Below are 20,378 nucleotides of genomic sequence, written 5' to 3'. Positions count from 1 at the left end.
TTTTGAGGAAAACACTGGGGATTCTTAATTGTTGTTGAAACAGGGAGAAGGGGAAAGAGAAGAGTGAATGGGATGATTTATGATGATTAGATGTTCATGAGAAGACTGGCCAGACTGCTATTCCTGGGCAAGATGGTGAAGTAATTCCCCCACTGGGAAGGGGTACAGTGAGTGTAATTTGCATTAAAAGATCATTAAGTTTCATTTCAATTGCAGGATTCTACAAATGCTCTGGAAATTGTAAGGTTAAAATAATCTCCTGTTAAAAGGAATCAGTATGGGGGACCTGGCTGGTTCTGTCAGTCAGTGGAACATGCAACTCTTGATCTTGAGGTTGTGGGTTTGTGCCCCATGTCGGGTGTAGAGATTACTTAAAAATCAAATCTTAAAAAAAAAAAAAAAAAAAGGAATCAGCAGGATTTACTATGTACGCTGTGATGACCATATACTGTTCTAGTAAAGCAGACAACCAGATTTCTCAGAAATTTGATATTTTAGCTCTGTAAAAAGGAAGTCAAGGGGTGCCTGGGTGGCCTAGTTGGTTAAGTGTCTGAGACTCTTGGTTTAGGATCAGGTCATGATCTCATGGTTCATGAATTCGAGCCCTGCATCCGGCTATGCACTGACAGCACGGAGTCTGCTTGGGATTCTCTTTCCCTCTCTCTCTGCCACTCCTGCTTTCTCTCAAAGTAAATAGATAAACTTAAAAAAAAAAAAAAAAAGTCAATATCTAAAACTTTCTCTTTTTTGATTCATATTCACTTTTTGGCAAAGGGGCTCCTTTTACAGGAATGGTGGCAAAGAGTAGAACGATTTGAAGTAAAGAAAGAGAAAAAAATCTAAATAATTATTTGGGGAAAAACTAATATTTTTCTTTGCCAAAAACTTCTTTAGGAAATTAAAATAAAATGAAAAAAAAAAACAGGAAAATTGTGACCCACTCTTATCAAGGTTTGTGTACAATTTCCTACAGATAATACCATCTTTCCCATCTACCATCTCCCTCCTTAATTCATTTTGTGACATGACAGAGAAAAAAAAATAGATTTAGCTCTAGTTTTACCAGAACTTCTCCATGTGCTTCACTGAACACTATTTCTTCCTCATACAAGTTATTTTATTTAAGGAAGTCTAATAAAGGTTCAGAGGTACACCAGAAACATTCATCACGGTATTTTTAGCAGGAAGCTATCCTCACACCACCACTACTACTTACCTTAACGGATACTAATAAGTGTCTCATTTAAGCCTTACCAACCCCTACATGAAGTACGCATTGCTATCCCCATTTTTCAGATAAGTAAACTGAGGAGTTGATGAGTGCCCTGTCTACATCTCACAGGTAGGGAGTGATATTTTTGACTTGTGCTCTGCAAGTTTAAATCTTTGTTCCTAAAACACCACTTTGGAATTGTTGATTCACCAGTAACAAAATTTACACTTTATGTATATGTATGTATATGTGTATGTGTGTGTGTATATAACACGTGTATACCACACACACACACATTTACATATATATATATACACACACACACACACACACACACACACACACACACACACACACAGCAATGAATTTCGGACAAGATATGCCTTTTCAGGCAAATTCTAGGAAAATGGGTCTTAGGATTGGACTTCTATCTAGCCTTTCCCATTCAGTGTCAACCTCGCTATAGACTCTGACCAAAAACACCTCCTCTAGGAAGGGTTATTTTGAAAACTTCACCAAAGCTGCTCACTCTTTGCTCCTCAAAAGAATTTACTTACATACAAACACCTTTTAGAAAAGGTAACAAAGGCATTACCTAGTAAACTCTTTCACCAGGTCAGCTGACTCCTGGTTGACAGGGTCTCTTGGCCCATGGCTGGGAGCCATACATACCTCTTTGTAAAGGCCTGAGGGTGGGACTAAGTATAGGAAAGATCTGCCTCATAGTTTTGCTTAGTAACACTGGCCAAATCCAGGGCTGTGCTGAACCTCGTGAGGCATGATAAAGCTTGAGAACCCTCTCCCAAATACAGATTGCTGTATGGGGAAAGGCGGAGTGAACCCCAGACAGGGAGACAAGGTCCTCAGAAGGCTAGAACATTTATGTGTGCCAGAGTACAAACATGAATTTGAATTCAGGAAGGTGAGATTTTGAGAGGGTAAGGCTGAGTGTTTGTGAACTAAAACTCTGCACACCAACTTCCAGCTTTTCAAGATCTAAACAGAGTAAGGATTTTCCTTAATATTTTCATTCGGCTGTGATGGAGATTCCAGTTAACAAAACCAAACTGTGTTTCTACAGAAGTGATTAGTTACTCTTTACAAGGCCCTCAAACTCATTATCTGTAATTAAGACTAACCAGGGTAAAAACACATATTTACACATCATAATTTGAGCCAAGATAAATGATATACATAAACACGATGCAACACAAGTTATAATCTGAGTATATAAATGTTTGCCTTGTGTGGTGCATGGTAAACACAAAATCATCTTTGTAAAGGCAAAGGGAGCCACATGCTTCGTCACCCACAACTGTGACATCCTTCCAGCAACTCTTCAACCCATTTTCAATAACTGCTTTCGTTAGTTTTCCAAACAGCACACAAATCTGTCCCGCTCCTTCCTTCCTTCCTACCTGGTCCTTTTTCGTTTTTTCTCCCCTCCACAGCCAAAGCAACATCTGGAACAGAGCAGGTGCTCAGCAATCAGCAAATTCACCAGAAGCATTTGTTGCTGACAGCTGGCTTCTTTTTCCTGGCTCTCTCCATCCCATATTCTAACTTCCAACTATAAGAGGAATATGTGCTTACTGAAGACACTGACTGGTCTTCAACCAAGCCACTTGGTTTTTTTTCCACTCCAGTTTATGCTCATCGACTCAATGCAATAGGCTGCTGACCGAAAAATATAGGACAAGATATTTCCTAACACAGTAGCCACTACATACATTTCCCGTGATTAGATGTAATGACTCACATAGAGGTGGTGTTTTTACCCTCAAGACAAGAAATGCGTCAGCATGCCTTGACTTACCGAAGAAACAGTTTCACAATTAACACAAAAATTCAAGCCAGAAGTTCTGAGCCCTCAAAGTCTGGGAATGAGTGATAAACCAACAACATTTTACTTCTGAAAAGAAGGAATTATTCCCAGCAGTTATAAAAGACTTTGATCATTTCATTATAGTCATGATGATGATTAAGAAAAATTAAATTCATCTCCACTATAGCCCTAAATCCCAATAAGCAGAGAAAGGCAGGAAAGGGTCAGCCAAGTCACATATTCCTCCCTCACAAAGGAATTCCCTCCCCCTGCCTTGCAAAGCAAGTAGGATTCACCATCTCACACAAGAGTAACATGTCACGGGGAGCCTGGGTGGCTCAGTTGGTAAAGTGTCTGCCTCTGGCTCGGGTCATGATCTCATAGTCTGTGAGTTCGAGCTCCACACACGGCTCTCTGCTGTCAGCACAGAGCCTGCTTTGGATCCTCTGTCCCCCTCTCTCTCTGCCCCTGCCCTGCTCACACACACTCTCTCTTAAAAATAAACTTAAAAAAATATTAAAAAAAAAAAAAAAAGAGTAACCTCTCACCTATACTGGGGGATGGGATGGTGTGAGCAATCCAAACCACCCCTATCCAATGTTCTGACAGGAGATTAAATAGACGACATCTTATCCAATTTTGGAGAACAGGGTAATTTCTAAGATTAAAGTTAAAAGTTTTCCAAAGTCATTTAGCAAACGTTCACTGAACACCTGTTGTATGCCAAGCATTTGTCTTAGGTTCTGCATTATATTAGCAAACAACAACAACCAATATCCTCATGATGCTTGGGTTCTAGAGAGTAAAAAGGAGACAACACTGACCCCAGCAAGCCTTAGGACTCTCAACTTAATTTCAACAAAACAAGAAAGCACTTTAAAGCTGGTGCCTTGATCTAAAACAGTTAAGGAAAAAGGCTAATTCTGCTTTTTGCTAACTTAAATTTTTTAGGGTTTAGCTAGAAGTAACTAAGTATTTTTAAGCACCTATTTCTGCACAGTATTCTTCATTGCAGCTGTACCTGCAGTCCCCGTGGCACTGGACCCACTAAAGTTTTCTCTGCTATACAAAAGGATGCTCTGGAGAAGATAAAAAAGGTCATGGGAAAAGTTTGTATCAAAATTGGGAGGGAGAGAAGTAAGAAAACCAACTTTTCACACATGTCAATAAAAAGACAAACACAGTTCACAGGATACAAAGGAAAAAAAAAATCAGTGACCAACTGGTATCTCATAAAGTACTGATGAAAAAAGAAAGGAAAATCACTAGCTATTAAAATTACATGATTTGAATAGAATGCAATTTGCTTTTTAAATCCTCTAATAGTCAACTTTAACACACATGAATGAGGGAACCCTGGGTAGCTCAGGCGGTTGAGCATCTGACTTCAGCTCAGGTCATGATCTCACAGTCTGTGAGTTCGAGCACTGCTTTGGGCTCTGTGCTGACAGCTCAGAGCCTGGAGCCTGCTTCAGACTCTGTGTCTTCCTTTCTCTCTGCCCCTCCCCCGTTCATGCTGTCTTTCTCTCTCTCTCTCAAAAATAAACATTAAAGAAAAAAAGAAAAGAAAATGCAGAGCTTTAAAAAAAAATAAAAACATATGAATGAACTAGGGAAAGAGTGTATAAACTGCTCTTATTTTAAAAAGGATTCTTTTGTGATCCCCTTACATCAATTCTGAAATGAAACAAATGAGCAGGGAGAAAACTTCAAATACACAAATTTGATTTATAACCAATTTTGAGAGGCTAGATTTTTGCACAGAGAACTTTTCCCAGGAGTGCTAATAGAAACGCAAGATTCGTGAACCGTATCCTTCCTCAACTATGCGCACCCTATCACTACCCCTGCACAGCCACAGCTTCTAGCCTGGTGGCCTGTACAGGAGTCGTTCCGTAAACTTAATGAATGAACGAATGAATGTGCATGACAGGGTTAACGTCTCTGGCACTTAAACACAGAACTCTTTCCAGCTGCTGATTCACTCTCTTCTGAGTTCCCTGTTTTACAAAGACTGTAAACAGAGCATCTGTCTCGGTTGGTTCCTGACTTTTCATCACTTCCTCTTAAGCCAGCACCATTGGCTGGGTGGGCCCCAGCAGGATCCATCAGTGGGAAGTGGCACAGAGGTTTCAACACCTGACTTGAATAAAGGTGAACAACCTACCTGACTCAGCAGGTGGCCGTAGGAGGTCCTGCGACCACAGCTTCAAATTCCTTTCCCCATTTCTTTCCCCTTCCCTGGATGCAGCCCAGCATTGCCCCCCACCCCACCCCCCACCCCAGGACCCTGCTTCTTCCTTTGCCTGCGGTCAGGTCCTCAGCAACAGGACTGGTGTAGGGAACAGAGTTAAGTGAGTGCCCTCCCCTCCGCTGTTCACAGAGTCCCAGTCTCCTTAGTGTTGTGATGAGCAACTGCCCTCCCCTCTTAATGTGTTCCTTGCCCCACCCCTAGGAATTATGAAAAAGCATTCCGTGAACTGCGTGCACACTATGAAGTGGGCAGTAGGGCTATTGTGAGAGATGCACAACAGCCTCCAACATTCTCTCATTCCCAGCTTTGGTTCTGATGTGCCCAGGAGAGCTGGTTTTCCTAGGAAATGTCAATGAATCTGACTTCATCTGGTGAGTCACAACTATGTCACTAGCAGTGAGCCAGGACAGAAGCTACTGAAGTTACACAGAGTCACCTTAGAAGTCAGGCTAAAAAATCCATTTCAGGATAATTTTAGAAGCTGAGGAGTACAACTGGCAAACTAAGAGCACCCTGATTATTGTGTTTTGGTGAGAGCACTTTTGTTCCTGGGTAGAAAATACAAAACTTGTAGAATTCCTTAGAAACTTGTGGAAATGCAAACACTTTATATACTAATGTCTAGAAGCAAAAGGACCTGATTTCTTAGGGAAATATGATTTGAGAAAAAAATATAAATTTAAATATATTCCCTGGATTTTCTAACTCAATCATTCTCCCCATCCCTAATAAAACATTCTGTTACCAGAGACTGCCATTATTGCAGCACAAGAGAGAAGCAGAGTGGAAGGCGCACCCAGCTGAGTTTGAATCCCGCTCCCTTTCCGACACATTATCAGACAGATGTTGGACTAGTCCTTTAACCTCTCTGGTTAATGCCTCAGACATGAGACAGTTAGACAAGATAATAGACCAAATGCTTTTCCAAACTAAAATTCACTTCATTTTAGCAGCAAAACAAAACTGTCACAAAGAGAAGGTAAGAAACAGAAGAGATATCTCATGGATTTAAGCTACAAATGGAAATGGGGGAAAAAAAACCACAAACCAAACAATTCAGCAAAGCTTGCATTTTGTTTGGGCCACATTTAAAAAAAACTTTTTTTAATTTTTTTTTTTTTTTTATTTTTGAGAGAGAGAGAGAGACAGAGCACGAGCGGGGAGGGGCAGAAAGAGAGGGAGACACAGAATCTGAAGGAAGCTCCAGGCTCTGAGCTGTCAGCACACAGCCCAACGCAGGACTCAAACTCATGAACTGTGAGATCATGACCTAAGCCGAAGTTGGATGCTTAACCGACTGAGCCACCCAGGCACCCCTGTTTGCCATCACAATTTTTAACAAATCAATAAATAAGTTAGATGACAGAGTCTATAGTATGTCATTTTATTTATTTGTTTGTCAGCGCACAGCCTGATGAGGGGCTCAGTCCCACGATCCTGGGATCGTGACCTGAGCTGAAATCAGGAGTTGGCAGGCTCAACCGACTAAGCCACCCAGGTGTCCCCAGAGTCCACAGTGTTTTATAACTGGATGGCTTGCGATCCCAAAAGAGGGGTTTTGACAGTACTTGTATCATAGCCTACCCCAACAGCCACAATTTACCCCATTTATTCCCTTTTCTACCTTATTACAGAAGTATTATGTTCACACTTTCACTACTGTCAGCATTACTCTTGCACAATCTCTGGTATCTGGATTTTGAATGTGTGATGTTAGTTCATGATATTTACTAGGAATGGAGGGTATCGCACAGCTAAGTAGGAGCTTGCCCATTTCCTATAGGTGTATGTTGGTCTTGGCATGGCACTGTGAATGAGGAGACTATAATTGCTTCCAAGGAATTGCACTGATGTCAAAACCACCAGATCAAAGCCTGTATTTCCACTACACAGAAACAGAGTTCTGGCCCATAATTCAGATGTCGGTTAATTAGTATAGTAGTGATACTCTCTACTTGTTATTTCAACTTTGATCTAAATAGTTCTGAAAAGCCCACATTCATATTTTAATTTTTTTCAAGTTTATTTATTTTGAGAGGAAAAGAGGGGCAGACAGAGAGGGAGACAGAGGATCCCAAGCAGGCTCCGTGCTATCAGCATGGAGCTGGACTCGGGGCTTGAACTCATGGAACCATGAGCCAAAACCATGAGTTGAAACCTTAACCAATGGAGGGGCGCCTGGGTGGCTCGGTGGGTTAAGCGTCCGACTTCAGCTCAGGTCACGATCTCGCGGTCCGTGAGTTCGAGCCCTGCATCGGGCTCTGTGCTGACAGCTCAGAGCCTGGAGCCTGCTTTGGATTCTGTGTCTCCCTCTCTCTCTGACCCTCCCCTGTCCATGCTCTGTCTCTCTCTGTCTCAAAAATAAAATAAACATTAAAAAAAAAAAAAAAGAAACCTTAACCAATGGAGCCACCCAGGCGCCCCCACATTCATATATTTAAAGCAACATGCTTTAACAGCAGGTGAGAGAAACTTAAGGCATTGCACATTTATTGGAAAAGCAGCCATGTTCAGCTTGATTTAATGCAGACACCAGTAGATAATTGTCCAAGGTTCTTCTAGAACAAGGGACTAGGAAACAGGTAAGTAAGAGAGACTTCAAAGGCAGGGGCTAGAGGGTGGGAGGGTGTGCGGGAACATCAGGAGGAAAAGTGTTTGTATTACAGAGTTCTTCCCGGTGACTTTTAAAGTGATTTTGCAGATTTCAGCAAATCTGAACACTTATACCTACTGCTCAACTGGTTTCTTTCAAACAAATGTACTTTTTAGAAACAAATACTACAGGGGTGCCTGGTGGCTGAGTCAGTTGAGTGCCTGACTCTTGATTTCAGCTCAGGTCATGATCCCGGGTTGTGGGATCAAGCTCTGTGTTGGGCTCCAAGCTGAATATGGAACCTGCTTAAGATTCTGTCTCCCTCTGCCCCTCTCCCTGGCTTGCACTCTCTCTCTCTCCCTCTAAAATAGTAGAGAGAGACAGAGACAGAGACAGAGAGACAGAGAGAGAGGGAGGGAGAAAGAAGGACGGAAGGAAGGAAGATATTCTACGCACAAAGGTCAGCAGATACCCAAGGGTATAGTAGAACAATTCTCCCTTCTGTACCATTCTTCCACCCTCTTGTTCTTGATACCAATTTTTAAAAAATCATTCCAGAGTATTCTATATGTAAACAGATATGTATATATTCTTTTTTCCCCAAAATAAAAATGTTAGTGCTCTGTATACACTTTTTTTTCACTTGGAGACTGTTTCATACTAAAACACATAAAATTGTATTATTCTTTTCTGATGACTGTAGAATAGTCAATTTTATGAAAGTACCATAATTAACTGGTCTCCTGACGGACATATAATGTTTCTATTCTTCTATTTCAAAACAAATAAAAACAAAAACCTAAACGCTGTCATTAGTATCTATCTGGCCAGCTACTAATCTTGCACATGTGTGACTGTATCTTGGAAGATGAGCCCCTGGGAGTAGAATTACTGGGTCACATAACGTTAAAATACAAATGCAGTGATGTTTCTTCACATATGTGAAAACACATTTATCATTTTTTTTTTTATTTCTGCCTATTCAGAGATGAAAAGTACTATCTTACCTGCATTTTAATTACTTATGAGGTCGATCGTTCTTTGTATGTTGAAGAACCTCCCTCACTTCACTGGGGAACTTGACAGAATTCTTCCTTTACTTCAGGATTCTAGAAGGTGACTTCTGGATTTGAGTAACCCCACTCATTTCAGTTACCTGACAAATACTTGCTGAGCATTTATGCTAGACATCAGACCGATGAAGAGCCAGTCCTCTACCATGAAGCACCAACAGTCTGGTTGGGAAGACCGCCACTCAAGAAGCCAGTGCGCTCTCAGCCACGCTGCTACAAGACAGGCCTGCGTCATGCTGGAGGGCGCCAGGGTGCTCAGACAGGCAGGAGGGGAACCCAGCAAGGGCCCCCAGAGGCACCTCAGCCAAGTCCTGAGCAGTAGGAGACAGAGTGGGCCACGTGAACAAAGGTAAGGGTTGGGAGTGTAAAGGGGTCTAGAAGCAAGGTCACAAGTAGAGAAAGGTCCAGAAATGACTTCCTAGTCAAGGCAATGAGGTACACATAGGCACGGTGGCCAGGTCACATTGTTTGAGAGGAGCAAAGAATGCTTCCAAGGAAGGTCAAGAGAGCAGGCTGGAGATGCTGGCAGGAACTATTTCCTGAGCTGAAACATGAAAATGATAAACCTTCCACCAAGACCCAGAAAAGAAACATCAGGCCCTTTGCAGGGTTGGTGACCACCAGGTGAAACACTGGAGACACATAAACACAGCCATCAGCATTAACTTTCTTTTCAGAAGCTGTTGCTTTCTTTCTTCTTGCTGGTTTCCTTCCTCAGAGAAAAGAGCCTTGAGGCTCTGAAAATCTGGGTATGAACATTAATTATACCCTTTCTTGCGGCCGTGTGCACACCACCACTGGGGAAATCTGCTGACCCTTCCTCACTTCTCCTTGACATGGGGCTGCCAGGTATATTTAACCAACAAATTAAGTGCCACCAACTACCATTATAATACACTTCTCTGTTCCTAGCAGGTATTTACCATACCTATTGAGATTATAATAGATAAATCTATTAAAAATAGTAAGACTGTTTTATGTTTTAGGCTAGTGAAAGGTAGGATTAAATAACATGATTGATTAAAAAATTTCTTTAATATTTATTTTTGAGAAAGAGAGAGACAGAGTATGAGCTGGGGAGGGGCAGAGAGAGAGAGAGAGAGAGAGAGAGAGAGAGGATCAGAAGCAGGTTCCAGGCTCTGAGCTGTCAGCACAGAGCCTGATGCGGGGCTTGAACTCATGAACCAGGTGATAATGACCTGAGCTGAAGTCGGACGCTCCACTGACTGAGCCACCCAGGTGCCCCTACAATTGATTTTTTTAAACAAATGCACTAGCACTTTTTTTTTTTTAATCCACATAAATAATGCCTCCATCAAAGTAATGCCCTTAGAAGACTATTTACTTATCCCAATAAGGATTCCTCTTCCCAACATATTTTTGGATTTTTTAAAATATTTTTTTAAATGTTTATTTTGTTTTGAGAGAGAGAGAGAGAGAGAGGATGCAACCGGGGGAAAGGCAGAGAGAGATGGAGAAACAAAACCCAAAGAAGGCTCTAGGCCCCTAGCTGTCAGCACAGAGCCCGACACTGAGCTCAAACCCACAAACCATGAATGACGTCGTGATCTGAGCTGAAGTTGGACGCTCAACTGCCTGAGCCATCCAGGTGCCCCGTGTTTTGGATTAATTGATATTTTCTTCAGCAGCTACCTAACAAACACTGATCTACGTTTGGTCTGTAGTGCAATCTTACAAATATGCTGGGTGCTGAAAATGGATATGCCTCTTTTCCTTTATCTTCCTCCTTCTATATTCAACAGAAACAAAACAAAACTCAGAGGTCTCTCCTTAACGCCTCTGCTAACAGCACACAGAACCGAACTCTGGAGAGTAGGCTGGCTTACTTTGCAGCCCTCCTTAGATGCCAGGACTGCTGGGCTGGCCACCACATCCATGTCACCAACCTATCCTCATAGGGGATTCAGCTCCTACCTTCCTTCAGGGAGGGTGTAGAGGAGCAGCACCAGGGAGCACACCCTTGGCTGTCTTGAGCTCCCTGATCTGGTTACGGAGGGTATTTACTCAGGGCCAGGCTGGTACATGGGGAAACCAACCACATCGGAGTTGGCTGATCATCAGAATGAGGGCAGGGGACATTCTTCATTTCCAGGTATCGTCTAGTTAACATTAGGTGCCAGCATTAAAATTTTACCTTAACTGGGGAAGGCTGCCTATCCTGGCAAGGTCAGTGCTCCCAGCCCTTAGCTCTGCCTTCTTTGTTGCATTTATCTCCACCCGCTGTTTACATCTTTTCTGCCCAGCCAGACTCTGCTCCCTGTGATTTCCACACCTCATTACCCAGCACTTTCCATCCTCAAGGGATGACTATAAACAAATGAACAGGTATCAGAAGGAGCCGCCCTGTAAGCCCAAGTAATTGGACCTCTCAATTCAACCCACGTTGGGCAGGACAGGTCATTTGAACGTGAAGAGGCCACTCCATCTCTGACCATGTTCCTTGCAGCACTCTGATGGACAGAGAGCTCTGAAAGAAAGCTCATTCCCTGATGCCTTTAGACCCCAGTTTATTGGGAGGTCACAGGCAGAGTGGTGAGGCACCAGGACTGTTGAGCATGGGGTCACCACCCCAGATATACGACTATGGCAGGCTACTTAATTTCTTGGGGCCAGATGGCCTCTTTCTACGAACCTCCTCTGTGTCAAGAATTCTCCAGTCCTGCCTGCTGTCTTCCCTCAAGAACACACAGATGTCTCTTCCTCCCATAGAAATCTGTACTAGAACTAAGTTGTCCAGGCAAAAGAAAAGAAAAGAAAAGAAAAGAAAAGAAAAGAAAAGAAAAGAAAAGGAGAAGAAAACCTTTGAAGGAAGAATTTCTATGCTGTGAGTGGTTTATCCTGAGAATAAGACTCAGAGAAGTCTTAGAAATCTTCATTCAATGACACAGATAGACTTTAATCTGTGAGCCAATAAAAATGGTTTGTAAAGGCTAGAAGAAAAGAACCCCATGGCTAAGAACTTGTAAAAACATCTGTAACAAACAAAAGTTCTAAAGGAAAGACTGTGAATCAGCAGGATCACAGGAGGTGGGGAGTGAGCTTTGAAATGGCAGAGAATTAACCGGCTTAAGGGCAAATGGTGCAGAATGGGACTGCGGGAGGCGACACATACAAATCCTCCAGCACCCGCAGCCAGCAGAGGACAAGCAGACACAGTTTCATCCCAGGCCTGCACCAATGGGCATAGCTTCGTCTACCATACTAGTATTTTCCACATGGGCTACTGAGATCCATTAGAGTTTGTAAGGCCAAAGGCTCCGGCCTTGGGAGGTAGAGAAATCAGAATGAACAGGAATTACGTTTCCCATTCCCTTCACTGACAGGTGTTCACAGGCTGTAAATGCAAAGGGGTGGTGATGTAGATGAAAGACTCCTGTCCTACCCTCTGCCTCCCAGGAACGCAGTCCTGGAGGCGAGGAAGAGACAGGATACCAAAACCTATCATCCAAGGCACCACCAAGGATAAAACCAGTGCAGCACAGCCTGACGTGGGGCTCAAACTCACCAACGGTGAGATCGTGACCTGAGCTGAAATCAAGAGTCGGACACTTATCCAAGCCACCCAGGTGCCCCACAGCCATCTTGTTTAATTCTCACACGGGCCAGCGTGCTGGCAGGGAATGAAAGTAACTTGCCCAAGGTCCCTCAGCTGTGATGTGATGATTATAGAAATTTCCCAGATGAAACTGTAAGAACTGTACAAGACATTTTGAAGTCACAGGGTTCCAAGGACAACAGTGCCCATGGGAGGGACTGGCATTGTGGTGGGTATCCTATGAACACTAAGTGAGGTGCCTAAAAGAGCCCCACACTGCTGCTCAGCCTGGCCCTGTCATTATGTGGCTCCTATCTGCTGCATGCATGAAGGTGAAATAAGTATTAGCTGCTTTCACTTTGCACTTGGGGAATCCAAGGTGAAGCCAGGAGTCTGAACATAGATCTGATGCCCAAGTCATTAGTCTCTTCATTCTGGTAGTATTTTTAGGTGGAACATGAGACCAATGGTTCCATGCAGTAACTGCAGGAGGTGAGCAAATCCAGCAATAAAAAACAACATATCACATTTGTCTTATTTTCTAATATTTCTTTGTACATCAAGGAAAAAGTCTGAGGCTGCAGCTGGACGGTTTTTAATACCTCTTCAATACTAATGCTCCTCTCTCTTTAAAATTTTTTTTTTTTCAACGTTTATTTATTTTTGGGACAGAGAGAGACAGAGCATGAACGGGGGAGGGGCAGAGAGAGAGGGAGACACAGAATCGGAAACAGGCTCCAGGCTCTGAGCCATCAGCCCAGAGCCTGACGCGGGGCTCGAACTCACGGACCGCGAGATCGTGACCTGGCTGAAGTCGGACGCTTAACCGACTGCGCCACCCAGGTGCCCCTCCTCTCTCTTTAAAAAAGCAGATGATGTCAGGTTCAGAACCTTTCAACAAGTAACAGTAGCTAGAATTTCTTGTAGCTACACTTTTATTCACAGTGTATTTTATTTTTTATGGTTACTTTTTATTGATTGCAAATGGGGCTGATTTTCCATTTAGATAAATAATATAAAGTCTCTTTTAAAAGTAAACTTACCTTAAGCTTTTTGTTTAAGTAAGCTCTACACCCAATGTGGGGTTTGAACTCATGACCCCCATATCAACAGTCACATGTTCTACAGACTGAACCAGCCAGGTACCCCTGAGCTTAGCCAGGTACCCCTACGTTAAGGTTTTTAAAGGGGGGATCACTTTAAAGGAAAATAAAATAGTTAATATGCAGGTGGTGGAGATATGGCAGAAAACATTGATGGCTGAAATTTGGGAAATGTTACTCTACGTCACACTAGCCCTCAGAAAACAAGCCAGGAATCTGAACATAGATCTGTTGTCCAAGTCACCAGTACTTTCATTTTGGTAGTACTGAAGTACTCTGGCTTCTCACCAGTTCTGAATTAGTACTCCTTCGTGAGTAGATTAAATGAGACAAGTAATGTTCTCTAGAACTCTCAAGTCCGAGGCTGCAGGATTCCCAGCTGACATGTCCCGGACATGATCTCTTGCATGGGCTACAGCAACGAACATCATGTATCCAGGCTGGCAAACAGTTACGTGAACAAGTGTAAGAAGTGGATATTAACAAGTGTTTGACTAGAGTAAGGCCAGAAAGTTATGGCTGGTAAGCTACACCTAGCCCAAAGCCTATTTTTGTAAATAAAGTTTTACTGAAACTCCCATTTCTGTATGCCTTGTAAACATACTGTTTACACATATGTTGCCACTACGATGGCAGCACTGAGTAGTTGTGATGGAGACCATGTGCCACAAAGCCCAATACATTTACTACCTAGCTCTTTACCCAAAAAAAAAACCCAAAACCAAACAAACAAAAAAACTGACCCTTGTACCCAGGAGGCCAGGTGTTGTATATTAGAGCCAAGGAAGAATGCTAAGTGTAGTTCAAGGGCCAAAGCAATAACTCTGCCAGAAATTAAGTCAGAAACTGCCCCCCCCTCCCCACCGCAACTGGTAGATAGGTAAGAAGAAATCTAAATGGAAAACTGAAGCAGGAAGAGGGGAAGAGCAAACCCATGATCGAAACTTGAGAAGAAAGATGAACAAGGGGCAAGGTAACACCAGAGATAATGGTTTTGCATCTTTTGGTCTCAAGAACTTCCTTTGTTATGGGCTATTCTGGGCTTCCCAGACCTTCCCAAGTTGCTGCCCTTTGCAGCTTAAAGGAGCCCCATCCTTGGGAAACCAGGCCCCCAGTCATGCCTTGCCAGGTGATATTCTGCGTGAACCAAGATAGGATTGTGATGGTGACACGTGAGGTTGGGTAGGGAGAAGAAATAACAGATTGCATTTAAGCAAGGGCCAACGGGTACACCCAATGAGGAGACAGGTGAACACTAGGCTGGGACAACTGCAGAGGCCTTATCTTACTGGGTGAGGCGTTGCACTAATACAGCAGGCTATGGGAGATCGCTGCAGGCATTTGAGCTGGGCAGTAATCTGCAATTCCAGTTATTTGTGAGGCAGATAGTGGGGCATGACAAAGCTCAACAAGACGGGGAAATACCACCTATCTTTGGGTAACAATAATGTAAAAGCCAAAATGGACTGGGTTTGCTAGAATGACGATGTCTATCGCTGGAGTGTGGGAATCTGCTGCCACCACAGGCTCAAGACACCAAGGCCACCTCTTCTTTCATGTGCCTCATTTCATTTGCATGGACATTTCTAGGAGTCAAACAGAAACAAGACAGTGATGACTCTGAAGTGACCAGGAATGTTGACTGGGGAGTAAAGGATGGATTGCAAATAAGTGAGCCTTGTTAAAGACGACTTCAAATGAGAGAGACAAGCTGTACTGGACCCAAGGGCCACTGACTGACACATAAACCCGGTGGGAAGGGCAGCAATTTGCAGTTCCACCATTTTCCGTGGTGTAAATACTCTTAGCACTGCTAATTTAAAGCCACTAACATGACATCACCAAGTGGAAGCTGGACAGGGATGCACCTGACTCCGCTGAGCAGAGCGAGCCTTCTCCAGCAAACCAGCAAAGACACTCAGCGCGTTGCCTACGTCAGCTCTTACCTAGATGATGTGAGAGGACACAGGGCACTCAGAGGTCATGCTGCTGAAGCTACTTCACCCACAGTTGTTGAGCCTGAGATCTTTCAGGGCACATTCTCCAAAGGTTTATGAAGAAGCTTGCTTTCAAATCTCAGAACAACTTCACTCTTCAGATAAGGAAACAGGCTCAGAGCTACAGAACCGCTCACGCTGGACTGCGTGGCAGGGCTGGGAACATGCTCTGCACGATCAGAAACAAATTCTGAAACCAAAAAGGGAGTACCTCTAGAGTGAGAAGGTGGGCTACAAACAGGCCACATCCAAGTGCAGTTAATACAGAGCTGGCAAAGTACTCCACGGGTAGCCTGGCTAAAGAAAAGAAAGTTCATCGAGGACACCTAGAAGCTGTGTGCGTGTGTGTGCGCGCGCGCGCATATGTTAAGTGGGCAGATGTCACAAAGCGTTCTCAAGTGCCACTTCCTAAGTACTGTCAATAGAGCAAAACACTCCAGGAATCTTATTTGAAATAACAAAAAGTTAGTGTGTAAATTTTAACCAGGTAAAATCACATGTGAAAGGATAGGTTCATACTCTCTTCTTCTTCCAGGGTTTTTTTTTTTCCTGTCTCTTCATTTTATTTTTATGGTTAAAACTTTGAATTTTGTTACCTGCTCATCTCAGCAAATGAACTATAGATTTTATTGGAAATCAATTCTTCCTCCAAAACCTGTACTTTACACTGGTTTCCTTCAGACTAATAAAATGCTGTTTATCAATCAAAACCTCAAGTATGTCTCTTAGGTACTTGTGTTCCTCCTCCCTTTCTGACCACCACTCCCTTCACCTTCATCTGAAAAGACAGGAACACCCACCTTGTGAGTTCCCTGTCATCAGGACCAACAGACCCTGGGGAAAATTCACCAAGTTAGCTTCCTTCCGGACTCTTCCTGCTTACAAAGAATGCTCCTCTGGCAAGTCAGGGCAGCCTTTGGGTCTGTCTGTGAGGCACTTTTCTTCTGGGTGGCAGATAATGCCTTCTATTTACCAACCACTCACTCACCACTAACCAGCCTCCTTGGCGGCCCTTAGGAACTTCCAGGTGGCGGTGTTTGTTTATCCCCATTCTGTAGGGGGCGAAACTGAGGCACAAGAAGAGCAAATCACTGTCAAGACATGCCACAGGAGCAAGATACAAGATAAGAGTAATTCAGCTTCGTGGGTTATTTTCAAAAACTGAAGAAGGGATTGTAACAAGAACCTCATACAGTACTGCCTTCCTTCACACTTCAACTGTGAAATGAAACTCTAATGAGGGGCAACCCTGACAGATTTCTTAAGTTTTCAATTTTATGCCAATTCTGTGCTTTCTGGAGGAGGGAGAGTGAGCTTGGAAACAGGTGATATAGTAGGAGGGTGGAGACAGAAAAGTAAAGTAAGAGGCTTGTGAGATCCAGACTGGGATAATCAAGCTAAGAATGATCAGTTTGGTGGAGGCTCTACAAGAAGCTCCAGGAAATGACCCTCAGCTGTACTCACATGTAAGCTCACTGGAAAATTATGTCGCCTCTTTACATCAGGGCTGGTGGGTGGAGAATTCAGGCCTGATGCTGTGTAATTATGTAAATTCAGCTGACCCCTGAACACCGCATGGATTAAGGGTGTTGACCCTCCACCTCACACAGTCAAAAACCTGCACATGATTTTTGGCCCACCAAAATTGTAACTACTAATAGCCTACTGTTGATTGGAAGCCTTACTGACAACATAAGCAGCTGATTAACACATACTTTGTATGTTCTATGTATTATATACTATAGTCTTATAATAAATTAAGATAGGGAAAAAATATTAAGAAAATCTCAAGGAAGAGAAAGTACATTTACAATACAAAAAATGTGCATGTAAGCATTTAAGTGGGCCTGTGCAGATCAAACTGCATTGTTAAAGGATCAACTGTACGTGTGCACCCAACACACACATGCACGCAATACATGTGCATACACACACATACCGTAATCATACAGTAAATGGATAGTAATGTACATAGAATTATGTACATCTTATATATGTACATAATTGAGTCATAAGAACCTACTATGTTGGCATGCTTTCAAGACAAGACTTCATTATAAAACTGTTAGCCATAAAAACACTGTTTTTGTCTTTTTTCCAAAGGGATATGTCCTTTTGTCTTGCTTTGATAATTAAGAGTTAAAAATTGCTAAACGTTTCTTACTGGCTAACCTGGAGAGAAGACAATAAAACTCAATGGAGACTTGTAAGTTATGAGATTTAGGATCCACTGAGGTTTATGTGGGAAAGGAAAAGGGTTTATGGACTGTGGATGTGTTTATGATTCTATCAAATCCAGTCAGCCACAGTCCCCCACCAGGGGCACAATCAAAATTGTGCAAGTGGGGTGCCTGGGTGGCTCAGTCAGTTAAGTATCCGACTTCAGTTCAGGTCATGATCTCACCGTCTGTGGGTTCAAGCCCCGTGTCGGGCTCTGTGCTGACAATTCAGAGCCTGGAGCCTGCTTCGGATTCTGTGTCTTCCTCTCTTCCTGCCCCTCCCCCACTCGTGTTCTGCCTCTCTCTCTCTCTCTCTCTCTCTCTCTCTCTCTCTCTCTCAAAAATAAACAAACATTTTTAAAAAATTTAAAAAAAAACAAAATTGTGCAAGTAACTAAATCCTATCCTTAGGAAATAATGATATTGGATCGTATTTCCAATACTTAGAACTCACTACTTAGCTCCATGGTACTGTATAGACAGTCAAAAGCTTATCAGATAAAGTTATCTTCATAGAGTATTAAGGCTGGGAAGGTCCTTAGAGGAAACCCTTTCATCTCAAAGACTGCATCCCAGAGAAGTGATCTGTCCAAAGACACACAACAGTTTTGTAGATAAGAAGCCACATCTTCTGAGTCTCAAGATCCTTGAAGCTTCTTCCCACCCCAATACCTCTGTCGGTAGCACCCACCTCGGTCAATCCATTAACAGACATGAGCAAGCGCTGGTGTTCCAGGCACGGCACCAACCGCCCCAGGAGGATTTGAGTGTCTCTGATACGCTCAACTCTTAACAGGCACTGAGGGCTCCAAGATGAATGGCAGTTTCTTCCCTGCTGGAACTCCCAAGCTAGTAAGGGTCACATGGAACGAAACAACAGGTAAGTACAGAATGGAGGGGAAACCATTCTACAAGAATGTACAGGAAACTCTGGGAGCTCTGAGGAGTGGCCACAACCAGCTGTGAGTGAGAGGAGTAGAAACCTGAGCTGAACCTTGAAGAAAGAGTAGGCATCATCCAGGTAAAAAAAAAAAAAAGTGGGGCGGAGGGGGGAAGCAAAGGACATTTATCCTGCAGGGAAAACAGCAGGAGCAAGGTTGAGAGTAAACCCCAGGAAAGCAGGTTCAGGCTGGGCAAACCGAAGGAAGCCAGAGGAGCCAAATCCAGTGAGAAGTCAAACCTTGCAGAGACAAATCTCTAATTCTCAATGGGGCTGCAATGAGGATGAGGTCAAAGTGAACACACGGTAGGGGCAGGGAGGCCTAAATGGGCACCGGGACCAGGAAGGAATGAACAGATGGAGAGAACAGAAGAGAAAGCAAGCTTCCCAGAGAGCACATGAGTGGAACAGTTTGGCTGAGGCCTGAAAAGGCAGACACCGAGACAGTCACTGAGATCATTCCCTGGGCTCCCATCCACAGGGGCCAGTGCAGTCCAGGGACTAAGCTGGCCTGAACTATCAGCCAACAAGAGTCTTCCTTCTCTTGAGTTGAGAGCCTTGCAGGACTACAACTGGCCAAGTGGGGAGGTCAGTGTCTAAATTAAAACTAATTCCTAGTAAGCTTTTATAACGGCTGTCATTTTCCCCATCTCTTTCTGTACTTGGGCTTTTTCCCTGATAAGTAGAGACACCATGGAGGTTAAGACTGGAGTCAAAGGTTCTACATTCAAACCCTACCCAGCTATGTACTAATTGGATGACCCTTGACAAAGCTTCTTTAACCTCAGTTCTCTCATCTAGACTTTCAGAATTGTTAGATTAGGTGAGAATGCACACAGTGCATTCAACACAGTGCCTGACACATGAGAAGTGCTCATGCGTGGTAGAAACTCTTGTGTTCTGTTTAAAAGGTAAGCTGGGCCATAATTAAAAGCATTCCCATTAATTCAGGAGTCTTAAAGGCAGATTGTATTTTCCACGACGACAGCAACAAAACCATCCACATGTTCTTACGATGTGACTTGAATACTTCTTCCATTGAAAGATGGCATTCTATGTTCCCTCCCTTGAATCCAGCAGGCCAGTGACCACAGCAAAAGTGACAGTATATGGCTTCTGAAGCTAGACCGTATCCTGCCTCTCTTATCAATGTTTGCTCTTGGAACCCAGTCACCATGCTGTGAGGAAGCACAAGCAACCACATGAAGAGACCAGTGTTCTGGATGACAGCTCCAGCTGAGGACCCAGCCAACAGCCAGCATCAAATCGCCCAACATATGAGTAAGTAAGCCCTCAGATGTCAAGTCACACCCCAGCCTCTGAATCTTCCCATCAGAGGGCCCAGACATCACAGAGCAAAGACAAGCCAACCCGCCGTGTCCTTTTCAAATTCCTGACCCAGACAATTTGTGAGCCTAAAAAAATGGTGGCTGTTTTATGCCACTTAGTTTGGGTTTGTTACATAGCAACAGTTAATCACTACAATTGCTTTAAGGCAACAGAAAGGTCTGAAAATCCTTTTCACCAGATGGCTAACCTGAATGCAGTGGACTGGCAATGGTGGTAGAGGGACCCAGTCGGGAACCAGTGATACAATATGGCATG

At 43.4% G+C, this 20,378-nt stretch overlaps 1 protein-coding gene and 1 long non-coding RNA gene across 10 annotated transcripts in view; one reads left to right on the top strand and one right to left on the bottom strand.

Moving 5' to 3' along the window:
* The window catches only part of IGF2BP2 (insulin like growth factor 2 mRNA binding protein 2), a 156,693-nt gene that overhangs the window by 51,728 nt on the left and 84,587 nt on the right, over window positions 1–20,378 (bottom strand). The window contains exon 1 of one of the 9 annotated variants that reach the window (XM_045502687.1): window positions 2,632–2,738. The exons of the other annotated variants lie outside the window; for them this stretch is intronic. Coding sequence (XP_045358643.1) covers window positions 2,632–2,723 — 92 coding nt within the window. The 5' untranslated portion in view covers window positions 2,724–2,738. Of the gene's footprint in view, window positions 1–2,631; window positions 2,739–20,378 lie in introns of those variants that run through there. 9 annotated transcript variants of the gene reach the window in all.
* LOC123611143 lies at window positions 1,356–18,883 on the top strand. The gene is made up of 2 exons (XR_006718468.1): window positions 1,356–1,476; window positions 15,948–18,883. It is a non-coding gene; the product is annotated as an uncharacterized LOC123611143 (long non-coding RNA).

The sequence above is a fragment of the Leopardus geoffroyi genome, chromosome C2 (assembly GCF_018350155.1).
Source record: "Leopardus geoffroyi isolate Oge1 chromosome C2, O.geoffroyi_Oge1_pat1.0, whole genome shotgun sequence".
NCBI classification, from domain to species: Eukaryota; Metazoa; Chordata; class Mammalia; order Carnivora; family Felidae; genus Leopardus; species Leopardus geoffroyi.
Note: the sequence above shows the minus strand (reverse complement) of the source record. Positions and strands in the feature narration are given on the sequence as shown.